Raw genomic sequence first — 16,645 nt, 5'->3', positions numbered from 1 at the left:
TTTGCGGAGGAGGGTGTGGTTTTTGAGTGCCTCACTTTCTAGAGTGAGGTCTCAAGATTATTAGATAACAAGGTGGATGTGACACGACATATAGATGTTGGCACCGACATCAATTTATCCATCCTTCGTTCCACGTTTTTCTTCATTGCGTTTCTCGTACGAGTTTTCTGATCTTTCCCCTATCTTCCAAAAATGGCCACCTCTTTCCCTCGCTGGCTCTCCTCCGTAGCTAACCCTGCTCTTACCCGCACGGGATCCGAGCAGCTAACTCGGTCTGTTTCCAACTCAGTGACGCGGTTCCTTTGCTCCTCCTCGACTCAGCACCACACCGAGAACCCCGTTACGGAACAAGCGCAGGAACCTCGAGAATCGCTTCCCGATGAGAATAAACAAACCCAAGAGGGAGAAGAAGACGACGACGACGTCGACGTGAACAAAGAAACTGGTGAGGTCGGTGGTCCCAAAGGGCCTGAACCAACTAGGTACGGCGATTGGGAACGAAACGGTCGCTGCTCTGATTTTTGAGGTTCTCCTTCACATAAATTGCACTTATATTATGTGATTTTGCCTATTTGGTTCTTATTTTATAATAATTTGGAAGTTATGATTATGTGACTTCGTTTTTCTTTTGTTTTTCAAGTTTTTATGAATTACTTAAGTGAATGCGTTTAGTTATGGTTCTTTATCATCATCATTATACAATTAAGATTGCCTGAAGTGGAACAGATCAATTTGTTGCCTATATAATCGCGAAGAAGGTGTTGATAGCTGTGATTCTAATGGTGTTCATACCCCATGATTTGATAGTGCCTTATATAGGTTTCCTTTCAGCCGGTTTGGATGCAGGCTTGTTTAGGTACGGGCTTATTTATCTGCTAGAAAATGCACTATAGGCTCCGATAAGTGCTATTTGGTTTGCATTCAACCGGGTACTTTATGTAACGTCTAGATATCTAGGCGCTGATGGGTTATATTAGATGAAGTTTCATTTACTTGAGATTGAGATATTGTGAGAGTTTCTCCCGGTTTTTGGGCATGATATTGTTTAGCTCCCTATTGGGTTTAATAGAGTAGTGTAATTAGTTACCAACTAATACCTTTCTGTTATTGTTAGTTTTCATTGAGTTAGTAGCTATCTGTTGCAGTCTTGCAGATATAGTTAGTTATGGTGTTTCTCTCTTGTATTCTATATTATAGATGCTACAGCTGTAATCTAACCATCAAATCAATATAACAGTTACTATTTTTCTTTCCCTAGCATATTTTCTACATGGTATCAGGAGCGCTGTGATCCGTGGGTCCTGGCTTCTTAACAGTGAGGAGACCATTCATGAAAACCCACACCACCCCCACCGTGCCACCTCCGCCCCTTTTCTCCTCGCTATTTTCTGTTTCGGTAAAACTCACGGATAAGAACTTTTTGCTTTGGAAACAGCAGGCCAAACGTGTTATCAAGGGTCATCGTCTTCTCTCTTTTGTCGAGAATTCCTCAATTCTGCCCATGTTCTGTACTGATGCCGATGGCATCGTCGGAAAGGTTAATGTTGCAGACACTGCTTGGGAAACCCAAGATCATTTTCTACGTTTCTGGTTGCAGTTGTCCCTCATAGCGCTCATTCTTATGCAAATGGTTGAGTGTGTTCATTGGTACGAGCTTTGGGAAAAGATTCATGGTTTCTTTCACAGTCAACCCAGGTGAACTCTGCTCAGCTTTGCATTGAATAGCGTACACTCCAGCTTGGTAATTAGCCGATATCTGATTTTCCTCTTCGACTGAAGGCTATAGTTGATTCTTTATTTGCAATTGGTGATCCAATCTCTCCACGAGAACACCTTGATATCATAATTCAAGGTTTGCCTTCTGAGTTTGAGGACCTTATCACTTTAATTAGTAGGAAGTTCAATAGCCTGTCTACTTAGCCAAAGCAACTCGTATTGATTGTTAGAAAACACCAGTTTCCGCTGAGAGTGTTACTGTTAATCTTGCACAGAAAAATCCTCAAGATTCACGAAATCAAGATTCTTCCTATTTTCAGTATGGTGCTTCTCATCCTGGCAGATTTTTTTTTATCGTGGAGGCAGAGGAGGTCGAGGACATTTTGGGCTTTCTCCATGCAGCTCTACTCCTTTGTGCCTGTCAACTTTGCTTCAAGATTGATCATGATGCATGGCAGTGTTTCCACAGATTTAACAAATCTTTTGTGCCTCCACATCCTCCTCAGCCATGGAAACAAACTTTACAATGGCAATCACAACCACCTTCACAGTGGCAGTCTCAACAGCCTTCTCAGTGGCTGTCACAACTCTCTTTTCGTTTTCCATCTCCTCCCTTATTCTGTGGTTCGAGTTTCAGTCAAGGTCAGAGTAATCCTGCCTTTTGTGGGAAGCTTCGTGAGAATAATAGCTCACATTTTGGAGACTCCAACCCTCAGGCTCAGCTTGTGCATCATCAAGGCTCTGATAGTTTTGTTTCACAGCCTTCATCTTAAAGTACCTCATCTTTTCATCAAGCTTGGTGTCCTGATTCGGAAGCTTCCCACCATGTTACTTCAGTGTTCAAAATCTGCACCAAATGCATGCTTTTGAGGTTCATCTTTTTTGTTGGAAATGGGCAGGGCTTGTCCATAAATGGTATTTATTCTTCCTTTTCCTTGCATACTTTCCATAGGGCTCAATGAACTGAGTTCATGTTTCAGCCATTATGTCTTGGCCTGTATATCTTGGAGGTTACCAACACCCACCATTACTTTTTCTTATGAAGCCCCCTTCTTGTGTGTAGTGACTTTAGCTAGTGCATTCTCCTTTTCAATACATATCGAGGACCGATGTAAGGGACGGGTAGTAAATGGGAATAGGTTTTCTGAACACTAGAAAATTGTGAGCATTTAACTTTATCTATATGGTGGCGGTTTTATGCATTTTTGCATGATATTTATATTGTAAAAGGTATTTAATAATGCTGCATCTGGAAAGAAAAAACACTTCATTATGTTAATCATAATCTGATCACTGTGATTTCTTGGCATAGTACCTTACAATCTCAGGATGGTATGTTCTGGGTAGGTGAGGAGTTATGCATCAGTTACACTTGTTTATTTCTTTATCCTTGGTCACAAATTTTGTCGAGCCACGTGGATCTGCTATGTAAAACAGATTGTCATTTGATTAACGTAGTGTAGTGAATGATATATAGTGAGTGAAAAGAATAGCTTTTAGTTTGTTACAAACTGAAGGGTGTAGAATGAATTATAAGCAGTGTAAATCTTAAGAAGAATGAAATCATAGAAGAGAATATAGTGTCTCTGTTTTTACAAATGTAATCACATAAGAAGGAGGAAATCATAGAAGATGTTAGTGTATATGACATGGTTGTTATATTAGCTTGCAAGTTTGCTATGTGTAATTTCAGTTTGTTACGCCTGGCAAAGTCTGTTAGAGTTAGTTAGTGTAGATTCGTAACAGATCAACTAATATAGCTTCTCTTGTAAGCTAAGCATTAAGCTCTTCTATGTAAGAGCTGCACCTATCATATACACTAACAAAGAGAATATATTGTCTCTGTTTTAACTTTCATATCTTATTTATTCAAAGACTTACTTACTTCAAAGTAAAGAATCCATTTCTTTCTCTACTACAGGTGCTCATAACCCATCCCATCTCTTTGAAGTATTTAAACCGTAGATTTTTGTACTTTTGGGTCTGTTGTTTAAAAATAACTTTATTCAACTTGTCTTCTTTGTTTTACGATGTGAATTTTATGTGATGCAGAATAGCACATATAGGCTTGTGTGAATTACATTTTGTGAACTACATTTTGATTCTGTTTTTGGCTATTATGAGTGGACATAAAACTATTGTAATGTAAGAAACCTCTTGGACTGATGTGATCACTAATGCTTGAAGCACCTAGAGTTTAAATAGGTGGTTATGAATTAAGCTTCACATAAAATTTCTTCATTTCCTATATCTCAATTTGACTACTGATTTGGTGATTATTATACTAGTTAATGTTATAGATTGAAAAACATTTCTTGTATAATGATATAATTATCAAGGGATGAATTTAGCTGAAAGTATGTGTCTATGGCTTCATCAGTATGCATTTTCAGGTTATTCATCTTTGCTGATTTTGTTAGTTTGATCTTTTCCTGGTGATCTTGTCTGGGAAATCAATGGTTCAAATATTTGTTGTTATTTAAGGCTCTAGCTAGCCTATGGTTTTTATGGTATGTTTTATTTTATCTGTTGCACGATATCTTCGATTAAGCATGATGAATAAGATGTTTGATTATTCATCATTAATGGTGTACGAAAAGGATTTAACAGATGAATTATTCTCTTATTTAAAAAAATATGATAAGCATAGAAAAAAATGGTTTATATCTATAAGTCTTTAATTTTTCATTTTGATCTACTTGGTATAGAGATCTGTATTTTCACTATTTTGCATCAAGTTTTGAAATACTTAGAAATAATTTTTTTTAAAAACAAACTTTCTGTGGTTGTTGAGAGAATGTCCATCATCCCTTGCAAGGAGTTGTCTAAATCACTAATGTGGGCTTCTGGACATTAAACCTGAGTCACGACATCGATGCTAAGTCGACGCTAAATTGACTCTAGTTTCTACTTTTGTCATATTAGCGTGGGCTTTTTTCTGATGCTCATGATGACAACTTTTCTTGTACCGTACTCACCTCCGGTGTCCATCTAAACAATTGTATACGACCAGAAGGAAACAGTAGAGACATAAAATCCTTATCGATGTCAGCTTAATCAAGTTCAAAAATCTATACTAATAATTAGAAGTTAAAACTATCCTAGGAACTAAATTAAAACATAAAGCATACTGTAGGAGTTTTAAAATTTATGATTTAATAAACTATGGGGTAACATGTCCCACACAATAACAAGTATTTAAAAAAATCCGATTTTTTCTGTCCTCAAATAACAAGCATCTAAAATAAGTGAATAGTACCATATGGATTCGAGCAGCATGCATTTTTAACATGAATACATATTTAAGGATAAAATCTTAAATTTGGTTACCAATTTTTCTAGCCTTCGTAGACTACAATAAGAAAGACGTAATTAAATATAAAATTATAGAAGGACAAATAATTACGAACATGCAATGTCAAGCTATACCTGCTACCTGACTATCAGCTACAATTTCCACGGGATCAATAGAAGAACTAATGAAATCACTCAGCGTTGTCTGTTCAGAGTTGCTTCCTTGATCCCCTGCAATTGTTTCATGTGGATACAAAGAAGGCTTCGGAGGCATTTCAAGGTTTTCAACATCTCCTTCAAGCATCTCCACTACTTCCTTCATTGAAGGGCAATCATCGGGCTTCAATTGTATGCACCAAAGCGCGACCATGATCATCTTCTTCGCTATTTTCATTTCTTCCTCTTTAACATCTTCCAATTCTATGTCATTCTGTTTTCCAAGCTGATCATAAATCCAGAAGGGGAAGTAAAGTTGGCTTGAATGCTCCACATGGGGATTCAGATTTTTCCTATTGCTTGCCATCTCCATCAAAAGCATTCCAAAGCTATAGACATCAGCCTTATAAGACACACCACCAATATTTTTGTAGAACAATTCCGGAGCCATGTACCCAATTGTTCCTCTTGCTGCAGTCATTGTGACAATGCTATTATCTACTGGATATAGCTTGGCCAATCCAAAGTCAGAGATCTTCGGGGTGAAGTTCTCATCTAGTAAGATGTTGTGGGGCTTGATATCAAAATGCAAAATCTTCATCTCACACCCATGGTGAAGATAAGCAATCCCACGAGCTACTCCAATTGCTATACTACATATTTTTTCAAGGCTTAAATGTATACTTCCTTCTTTGCAGAAAATAAATTTATCAAGAGATCCATTGGACATGAATTCATAAACAAGAGCCTGTTTTGATCCCTCAATACAAAATCCAATTAGTTGTACCACATTCAAATGATGCACCCTTCCAATGGTTGCTACTTCATTGATGAAGTCTTCCCCTTTACCTTTTGATTTTGCCAACATTTTTAGGGCCACACATGGCCCGCTACGAAGGTTCCCCTTGAACACAGTGCCAAAGCCACCTTCACCCAACTTTTCTTTGAAACCTTTGGCCATCTTTTTTATTTCATTGTGTGAGTATCGAATAGGCACAAGGTGACTTTGTTGTAGATATACTTCAATATTTTCAAACATTGACAAATGTCTTTTTTTCCATTTATGTATCAAAAGTGCCAAAAAAAATGTCACCCCAAAAAGAAATCTTGCAGCCAAAATTGATGGTAAAACATAGTGTCCCGTGGTCAATCCTAATTTGTAGTTCGTAAAACCTTCATAATCGTTGTTTCGTCCTTTTATTGTTTCAAGAATTCCTGCAAGTTGACATAAAAAAAATAACAATTTACAATATCAAAGAGAAAAGCAAGAAGATATATGTGTTGGGAATTAATTAAAGAGTAAGTTTGGAGTTCAAAATTTGCTACTTGTTAGTGATGGATTAGATAAACATCATATATTAATATTAGAAACCAGATACCGAATGCTCTATGGTTGATTGAAGGTGTGGTGATGTTGACTCTTATAGTTTTTACTGTACACTATAGCCTCGAGTCTCGACCAGTCTTGACCCGTGTTTCCGGACCATGCATCCAATAAATTAAAGATTAAATTCATACAATCTATTTTATGTTATTTTACATAAATGTATGAGTTGAATAAGTTATTATATGAATGAGCTGAATGGATGATGAACACATGGATTCAACTGCAGAGTGACGAATTCATAAATTATACGTTGTGGGGCAGTACAAATATAAATAAAGGTAAGTTTTATTCCAATATAAAAGAGAAATTAACATTATCAAGAGGTTTAAAATCCAGTATTATGTGTTAATAATTTTGTGTTTTTTTTTAACGTTAAAAAATATCGTGTTTTTAAACCCATATTGTTTAGGGTTGTTTATTCCGGGTTTTAAAACCCGGAATTCTTCAATTTACAAACGAAGTATTTGCCTTCTGGGTTTAGAACCCAAAAGTACAAACACTAATATAATGCATCTTGGAAGTTTCTTCACAACCGAATAAAAGAAAGTGAGGTAGTGAGGAAGATAAGGAGAAGTGATGTGCCTAATAAATAGTGGGCAATGAAATATATGCAACAATGGGTTAGGAAGGAAGAATATGAGGAGAGGAAGTGAGGTAGTGAGGAGGCAAAAGATAAAGATGAAGTAGAGAGGGACATATGTGCGGTTATGGGGAAAGAATGACGTGAGTTATGCCTTTTAAAGGGAGGGTAGTTTTGAAAGTTATAAAAGTGAGAGGGGGCGAGAGTTTTTGGTCAATGGAAAGATGTTGGCTTTCTTTTGGTAAACGCCCTTCATTTTTTTGGTAAATGGTTCGTTCATTCAAATCAAATGAGGGGGCTAAGCCAGAACAAACACCGGCCTAGTGGAACTGGGAAATAAAGCAGCATTACAACGGACCCAAAAAATACATCAATAGAAATAGGCCGCTTGCTGACTATAGACGAAATAAAATCTAAGAAACCCTACTAAAAGGGAAAGACACCAAAAGGAGTGAGAGAGAGAGAGATAGAGAGAGAGAGAGAGAGAGAAGGTGTTCAGCAGAGTTAGTCAAAAGGTAAGAAGAAGATCCAATCCGGGAAACCGAGGGAGCTGAGGAGAGTTCCTTATGTTTCCCTTCTACATCAACTTAGTGGTTGTTGATGGTGCTTGTCGTGCCAAGGGTCTTGTCTCTGTCGATTTCTGAAGTTATTGGGAGAGGTGGGGCTGTGACCCAATCAAGGGGGAGCGCGCGGTGGAGGGTGAGTTGTGCCACTGCATGGGCAACTCGATTACCTTCTCTTTTTGCTCAGTAGAATTCAAACTCCATCTTTGTGTTTATAAAGTGTATATCTTCTATGATACTCGAGATCTCCCCAATTTTTGTCTCTTTCGTGCAAGCTCTGATCAAGTCCAAGTTATCCGACTCAAGGTTCCGGGCAAGGGGGACTCTGAATCTCAGAGCTTCTGCTTCTGCTAGAGAATAAAACCTCCAAGTTTTATACATTTCCACTTCAGATTGAATTCCATCTCGCCTCATCTTTTCGATCTCGGAGAACTAGGCAGTGTAATCCTCATTCTGCCTCTATAGATCATCACGCTTGTTCAAGCTAGCTAAGCTCCTCTCGATTCACCTGGCCTAACCTAAGCCTCTCTTCTACATCTACCAGGGACATACCTATAGCTCCATATGCTTAGCGTTCAATGTCTGTTATCACCCCCTTGAGCTTGGCCTAGTTTTGTTAGAGAGCCATGCAGAATAGCGATGGCCCGAGGACTAGAAGGAAAGTCGTCGGTGAGGTACTAATCTACCTAGACCTGATACTCGCCAACGTATTGATGAGCTTCCTTATGTAAGTGGTTATACCACTACAAGAAAAACAGCATTTAGAGGCGGCCATTCTGCGGCGGTTCCAGGAAAACCGCCGCAAAGTGTAACACTGCGGCAGTCCTGTGGCGGTTTAGCTAAGTGCCGCAGTTTGAGTCAATTAGTGGCAGTCTACTTTCAAATTCTGGCGGTTTTTAAGTATTTTGCAGCGGTTTAACCAGGGGCGGTTGGGGAAGGCGCCGCAAGTTGATTAAGAATTTTAAAAAATCAAAATGGGTCACGTGAACCCTATTTCTCTTGCTTCGCGTTTCATTCTTGTTCTGCTCTGAAATTCATCAACTTTTTTCGCGATCTAGAAACTCATCTTCGTTATGGCTTCGACTGCAGAGTGACGAATTCAATGTCTAGACCTGATACTCGCCAACGTATTGATGAGCTTCCTTATGTAAGTGGTTATACCACTACAAGAAAAACAACATTTAGAGGCGGCCATTCTGCGGCGGTTCCAGGAAAACCGCCGCAAAGTGTAACACTGCGGCAGTCCTGTGGCGGTTTAGCTAAGTGCCGCAGTTTGAGTCAATTAGTGGCGGTCTACTTTCAAATTCTGGCGGTTTTTAAGTATTTTGCAACGGTTTAACCAGGGGCGGTTGGGGAAGGCGCCGCAAGTTGATTAATAATTTTATAAAATCAAAATGGGTCACGTGAACCCTATTTCTCTTGCTTCGCGTTTCATTCAAGTTCTGCTCTGAAATTCATCAACTTTTCTCGCGATCTAGAAACTCATCTTCGTTATGGCTTCGCTCCCCAACTGGTCCTCGCTTTTCCTCACCCATCGGAGCTCGTTACAGAGACTTAAGATCCCGGAGATGAGTTGCGCGGCCTAGGCGAGGTTGTGTTTTTCCGTCGCGGCGGCGACCATGAGGTCACTGAGCTTCTTTCAGGCGGAGGATGCATCTCAGCTTCTTTCAGTTGAGGGGGAAATGAAGAAGATAACTCGCCGATCGAAGCAATCGAGCCCCGTCGTCGTCGACGCCGCAGCAAACGAAAAGCAACTTCAAGAGGAGAGAATTCGTGAGACCAAAGCGTATCAGGTCAATGTTTCTGTATTTTCTCAACTGTTGTTTGTTTCGTGATCTGGATTCTGACCTATCGAAGACAATTGCAAGTCATGGATCTGATTTCTCAAGTTGAATTAAGGTTAACCTTAATTTGCATTTGGTTTGATAATGTGTTTACAAGAGGATCATGCATTTCTAAGAATTTATGTTAAGCTAGCTTCACATCAGGATCATTCATTTAGGGTTTGATACGGAAAGTGCTAATTTCGAAATATTGGAAAATTATATGAAGTGATTTTTCTTCTTGGTTTTGACAATTTGTTAACCGATTGAGCTTGTTGATGTGAGAAAAATCTACATGAATCATTAATTATTAGTAAGAATTTATAAATTGGATTATTATTTCAGATTGTTGTTCTGTGAAGCATCGAAAACGAGTCAGGGGAAGTTATTTCTTACTTCTGGTGCTGTGCAATTTTGGCAGATGGAGATTGCAGAACAAGGAGTGGCGCTGTCGGTAATTTCAATCCCTAATTCCTGCTTTTCTGATTCCTCAACATTAGTAACTATTCCTTATCACATCACAAATTTGTCCCTAGTAAGTTTGTGAACTAGTAGTTTTCTGTCTTCGAATTGTTTGTTATTTATGGTTATAGAAGTATGAAAAACTCATGGTTCTCATAGCTTTAAATTATCAAACAAGGGAATCTTGAATCTTCCATATGTCATGTTTCACACCATAGGAGTTCGGTGATAGGTTTCAAAGAATCCAATAAAAACAAAATTTAGGTTAAAAACTAATTTAGACAAGGGGATTCAAGGTGATTGTGCAGACTTGGTATCAAAATGTCCAACATATTTTCATGCTTTATACAGATTGGTCCTTCATTGTTTGATAGCATCACTTGCTAGTTACTAGTACTACTTGACTTATTATGTCTTCAGGAAGTATATTTTTGTGTAATTGGGTTGTAGCTGATTTCACTTTGTGTTTTCTTGTGAATTATTTAGTTTTTGAAAATGTAAGATTATCTCAACTCATTTGACTCTACACTATTGCCTAATTGCATTTTGCAGTCATTGGTTATAAGATTATCCTTTCCCCCTTACTCTTCTTATCCCCTTTATATGCAGATCTGGTGCCCGCTTCACCCATGTTTAGAGACAATTACTCCAAGCATCTGTACCTGAGGCAAGCTTATGCTTCTTCTCTCATTGAAAGAACTGCAGAAAATGGGGTCGCTAGCTCCAGCATACTGCATGGCGCCTACGAAGAAGTTGATATGTTCCTTCGGGTCGGTATCTCCCTCGTAGATTTTTATCTTGGGACGGGACCAACCCGGGGGAAAAGGATGCATCATGATTTCTGGAGATAGAGGTCCAGTCATGGGTGGTGGTAGGGCCACTAGAGCACCTATATTCATCCGGGTCGGGGAGACGCTTCTTCGTCGGGAGACACTCCGCTGAGGGAAGATTTGGCGTTGGTTTCTCGTTACATGCACCTGTCGTCGGTTATCTTGGTGATGTGAAGGTTCATCTCGGATTGAAGGTGTGCGCCGGTCCCTTCCCGTTTCTCGATCTGGGGACCTTTGGGTTTGTTGTCTGGAACCTTCATCTCGGCCCTCCAGCTGCATGATTTGGTCCCGGAGAAATTGGATCTCCAATTGAGAGTCTTGAAAACGGTACTGTCGTTCCTGTTCGTCTACTGCGACCTGATCCTGCTCCATGGCTCGAATGCGTCCTTCGAGGCGTTGAAGAGCCTCGAGGGTGGCATTCGGGACGATGGTCTGTTGCTCTGCGACCCGATTCCGCGGCGGAGTTGGAGGAGTTGCTCCCACTGGTCCCGGGGGAGCTGGAGGGTGCTGTTGACCTTCGTCAAGTGGCTCGACGTGGCCCTCTGGGGTATTCTGTCGTCTGGAAGTGGCGCGGGTCTCTACCATGTTTGGCGGAAGGAAAAGCAGATGGCTTTTAGACACGATGGGTAGGAAGAAATTTCACCGTTCCCCACAGACGGCGCCAATGATCAGGGAGAACCCTTGATCGTACGGAGAAGAGGTGGTGAGACTGGTTGAGAAAGGTTGGGTTGAGGTCACCGTCCCAGGAGGGGGTCCTACAAAGCACTCTGAAGCTTAAGTTAGTTGAGAGCAACCTTGGATATATTTTGTGTGTGAAGATAGTGAGAGATAGATACCTTGACTTCTGGAAACTTGAGGCCTTTTATACTCTTGGAGTTCTGAAGGGAGGGTCCCAGCCTGCGAAGGGACGTTATGAGTGCCTCGGGCATTTGGGTTTCCCCTCGTTCTACCACCGTTGGATCCACCTGTGGCGCCTGTCACCTCAGAGATCCTACGGCTCAGAGCTCCTCGTAACCCACTACCTGACCTCGAGATGTGACCTTAGCCCCCAAAGTACGGGTTGTGGAGCCCGCGATGGGATAGTTGACTAGATCTTTCTCAAAGTGCTACAGAGTCACTTGTTCTTCGATCGGCCCGTCTCGGTCGGGTGGGGGACCCATCGTCCCCAGATGCGGTCTCGTCCTTGGTGGCCTAATCGTCCCAAGGGGTGTTCTTCACCTTGCTCGTATCTGACCATTACTCGGTATGTTCTTTAGATGATCGTCCCTGTTTGTGTAGTGGCAGTCGTCTCTGTAATCGGTCGTGCGGGATTGTCGATCTTGCGGAGTGGTCTGTACACCTCTCGTGGGACGGGGGTCGTCCTGGGTGTTCGTACCGGGGAGGGTTTCTCCTTGCCCAGAACAAAAATCAACATCGATGCGAGATGGAAAGGGGAGAGCTCAACTGCCTTTAGATTCGTGGCTCGTTCTCATAGAGGAAATTTACTAGTAGCAAGTTCCTACTATAAAGCCAATGTCCCAACCCATATTTTAGCATCTGTAGCTTGCATTTAGCAGTCTAAGGTTTGGTGGAATGAGGCTCGAGCTGACATTGAGTAAGCTTTGTTTGTGAGCTCTACTTTATGTAATTAATATATGGTGCATTGAACAAAAAATAAAAGATGGGGTCAGTGTAACATGATCACCAAAAAGCTAAAAACTGAAGCCAAAGAATGTTTCACGTGGGGTAAGAAAAATATGTTCTAGAGAAGAGTTGAATGATTGGTTTACGTAAATGAAAATATAGTCCGTTGGAATGACCATCGTGCATGCAGTCGTAGAAGGAAGGAGACATACATAGTTTGTGAAAGAGATGAGTGACACTTGAAGTGTGTATGAGAGAATAAAACTGGTGGTATTTTTGTTGGTATAAAATATTTTAATAGAGTGTTTTGCTTCGTTCCCACTGTTCCACCTTTCTTTAGGGACCAAAGTGTACTGTTTGAGGAGCTATTTGTTTTGTTTCATTTCATCTTAAAACATGATAAACATGGAAACTATGTACATGTCTCGCTCCATTCTTACTTGTCTACTAAACGCTCCTATAATTTTCGGGTTTCTGAATGCCCGTGGTATAAATCCCCTTTTATATGTTCAAGGTTTAGTATTCGAGGAACACAAAACTAAACATTACTGAAAAGTTGAAAACTCGATATTGTGTGTTAACAATAACATGTTTTTAAATATCTATTGTTTAGGGTGTTTATTCTAGGTTTCCAAACCCGGAATTCTTCGATTTACACACAAAATATTTATCTTCCTGGTTTTAGTACCTGATATTATTAAATTATTGACAGAATGCACCCCAAAAGTTTCAAAGCAAAGGAATGATAGAAAGTGAGATAGTGAGAAAGATAAGAAGAAGTGATATGCCTAATAAATAGTGGGGAAGGAAGTATGAGCAACAATGGATTGAGAAAGGAAGAAGATGAGGAGAGGAAGTGAAGTAGAGGAGGAAGAAGATGAAGAGAGAGATTGTGTGAGTGAGTGAGTGAGAAAGAAGAAGATGAGGATGAAGGAAATTAAGATGGGGGTGTGCGGTGGTGGAAAAAAGAGAGGTGTAGTGAGTTTTATTTTTATTTTTTAAGGGGGGAGGGGGGTAGTTTTGAAAGTTTCAAAGTAACAAAAGGGTGTGAATTATTGTGATGTGGGTGCCAAAATCACAGCCCTTCATTTGTCATGGCTACTTTTGGGGATTTTGGCTTTCTATATACCTTATGCTCATCTAAGGTGAGAAAGACCTTAATGAGAGCCTAGGGATCTTCCTTAATAGCCCAATGATTCAAGGATGGGAAAGACCAACCACAGTGTATCAAAATACTTGATACTTAAAGTTAGATAGCAGAACATATTTTAAAGTTCCTATACATATATAGTGCGAAACTACTTTTTCGTAAAGTAATTCTATAAATACAATGTGTCCACACATTATATGTGCGGAATTACTTTATGAAAAAGTAGTTCCACACTTTAGTTTGCGGATTGTAAAGATCACAGATGACATTTATAAATATAAGATGGATAAAGATGAAAGGGGTAACACCAAAATTAATATTCAATAAGAAGTGAACATACTTGATACAAAACCTAAGACATTGGCTAATGAGTGTATTTTTTAACATTATCTTTTTGTACTATATGGTAACTAATCCATATGAGGCTTTAACTCACAATTTAATTTCAAATGATATGAATAGGGTGTAAGATCAAGTTTTGATCTAGTAGTACAACTCTATGTTTTGACGATTACATGTTAACCTTTTGATATGAACAATTGTGGTACTCTAACGTGTTTTTCTGAGTGTGCTATTTGCAGGCTCTGACCTCAACTCAATCTCACACAAATCAGAAGCACTGTGTATAAAGAGCGACCCAAGCAACGCTTTCGCATTCACCATGTTCAGTATGAACAGTGGAAAAGCTTCAGAAGTTCTGAAGATTATACAAACTCTGATGTGGACTCAGTCACTAGAAGTTCTGAAGATCCAGAAAGTCTGATAACCAAGAAACACTGAAGGCTCAGATATTCTGATGGTGTAGAAGACTCTGAAGATCCAGAAGCTGATTAGTGAAATTCTGTTGTCCAGAAGCTAGATACTCTGAAGGCCATGTTCTTCCCTCTGAGTTCAGAATCAGAAGAAACATTGATCAGAGGATCTGGGCTTTCCCTCTGACTCTGATCAACCGGCTTCACAAGTTCCAACATGAAGCATTCCCCTGATCAGAAGTCTCCTAGGTTTAAAGGTCAAGTCGCTATCCAAGTACAAAAGCAACTGTACCTTCCTGACGACCTACCTAACAGTCTCAGACATAGCAGAAGCTGGATTTTCCAGAACTGTCCTCCAACGGTAGCATTTTCCATGCAACGCTCAACCCTAATCCTTGGAGTATATAAAGAGGATGAAGACTGAAAGAAGTGGCTAGAAGCATTCACATACGCGCAAGACAAACTCAAATTCTTCTAAGCTTTCTTTCATCTGAAATTCATTGAGTTTACTATTAGCTTTTTAGAAGCAAATCTCTTGTAAACAATTCTTTGATAAACAGTTTGTTTAGTTCCTTTAGGAGATCAAGGCTGATCGGATCCTAGAGAAGACTAAGAGAGTGAATCTTAGTGTGAGCTAAGTCAGTGTAATTGTTAGTCACTTGTAGGTTTCAAGTGCAGTTGTAACTCTTACCTGATTAGTGGATTGCCTTCATTCTAAGAAGGAAGAAATCACCTTAACGGGTGGACTGGAGTAGCTTGAGTGATTTATCAAGTGAACCAGGATAAAATCCTTGTGTGCCTTTCTATCTCTTATCTTTAGCACTTAAAGTTCTCGGAAGATTTGTCAAAATCTTTAAGGTAGAAGCTTTATACTGAAAACGTTATTCAAACCCCCCCCCCCTTTCTACCGTTTTTCATACCTTCAATTGGTATCAGAGCGCAAGTTCTGATTACCACACCTAACAGTGTTCAGTGATCCGGGCCGGTGTGAAAAACAATGGCTGCCACCACCAGTGAAACTCAAAGAGATGGTTACAATGCAAAGCCTCCTATGTTCGACGGTCAAAGGTTCGAATATTGGAAAGATAGACTGGAAAGTTTCTTTCTGGGTTTCGATGCAGATCTCTGGGATATTATTGTGGATGGCTACGAGCGTCCAGTTGATGCAGATGGCAAGAAGATCCCAAGGTCAGAGATGACTGCAAATCAAAAGAAGCTGTACTCACAACATCACAAAGCAAGAGCAATTCTTCTAAGTGCTATTTCCTATTAAGAGTACCAGAAGATTACAGATCGTGAGTTTGCGAAAGGCATTTTCGAATCTCTGAAGATGTCTCATGAAGGAAACAAGAAAGTCAAAGAATCAAAGGCATTGTCTTTGATCCAAAAGTATGAATCCTTCATCATGGAGCCAAATGAGTCCATTGAAGAAATGTTCTCCAGATTTCAGTTGCTTGTAGCTGGCATACGACCTCTCAACAAGAGCTACACAACAAAAGATCATGTCATAAGGGTCATCAGGTGTCTTCCTGAAAGTTGGATGCCTTTAGTGACTTCAATAGAGCTCACGAGAGACGTTGAGAATATGAGTTTAGAAGAACTCATCAGCATTTTGAAATGCCATGAGCTGAAGCGCTCAGAGATGCAAGATCTGAGGAAAAAGTCCATAGCCTTGAAATCTAAATCTGAAAAGGCTAAGGTTGAGAAGTCAAAAGCTCTTCAAGCTGAAGAAGAGGAATCTGAAGAAGCATCAGAAGATTCTGATGAAGATGAGCTGACTCTGATCTCCAAGAGACTCAATCGCATCTGGAAGCACAGGCAGAGCAAATACAAAGGCTCTGGAAAGGCAAAAGGAAAGTCTGGATCCTCAGGTCAGAAGAAGTCCTCACTTAAGGAAGTCACATGCTTTGAGTGCAAAGAATCAGGGCACTACAAAAGTGACTGTCCAAAATTGAAGAAGGACAAGAAGCCAAAGAAGCACTTCAAGACAAAGAAGAGTCTGATGGTGACATTTGATGAATCAGAGTCAGAGGATGTTGACTCTGATGGTGAAGTCCAAGGACTCATGGCTATTGTCAAAGACAAGGAAGCAGAGTCAAAGGGAGTTGTTGACTCTGACTCAGAATCAGAAGGAAATCCTAACTCAGACGATGAAAATGAGGTATTCGCTTCTTTCTCTACCTCTGAACTGAAACATGCATTGTCTGATATCATGGATAAGTATAACTCCTTATTGTCTAAGCATAAGAAGCTGAAAAAGAACTTATCTGCTGTTTCCAAGACTCCTTCTGAACATGAGAAAATTATTT

At 39.9% G+C, this 16,645-nt stretch overlaps 1 protein-coding gene across 1 annotated transcript in view; it reads right to left on the bottom strand.

Annotated features, from left to right (window-relative positions):
* Positions 1–5,111: 5,111 nt before the first annotated feature.
* LOC130734454 (rust resistance kinase Lr10-like) overlaps positions 5,112–16,645 on the bottom strand; it is a 74,297-nt gene continuing 62,763 nt past the window's right edge. The window contains exon 4 of the mRNA XM_057586888.1: positions 5,112–6,381. Coding sequence (XP_057442871.1) covers positions 5,135–6,381 — 1,247 coding nt within the window. The 3' untranslated portion in view covers positions 5,112–5,134. The remainder of the gene's footprint in view (positions 6,382–16,645) is intronic.

Source organism: Lotus japonicus, chromosome 1 (genome assembly GCF_012489685.1).
Source record: "Lotus japonicus ecotype B-129 chromosome 1, LjGifu_v1.2".
Classification (NCBI taxonomy): Eukaryota; Viridiplantae; Streptophyta; class Magnoliopsida; order Fabales; family Fabaceae; genus Lotus; species Lotus japonicus.
This window is presented reverse-complemented; position numbering and strand designations above follow the sequence as displayed.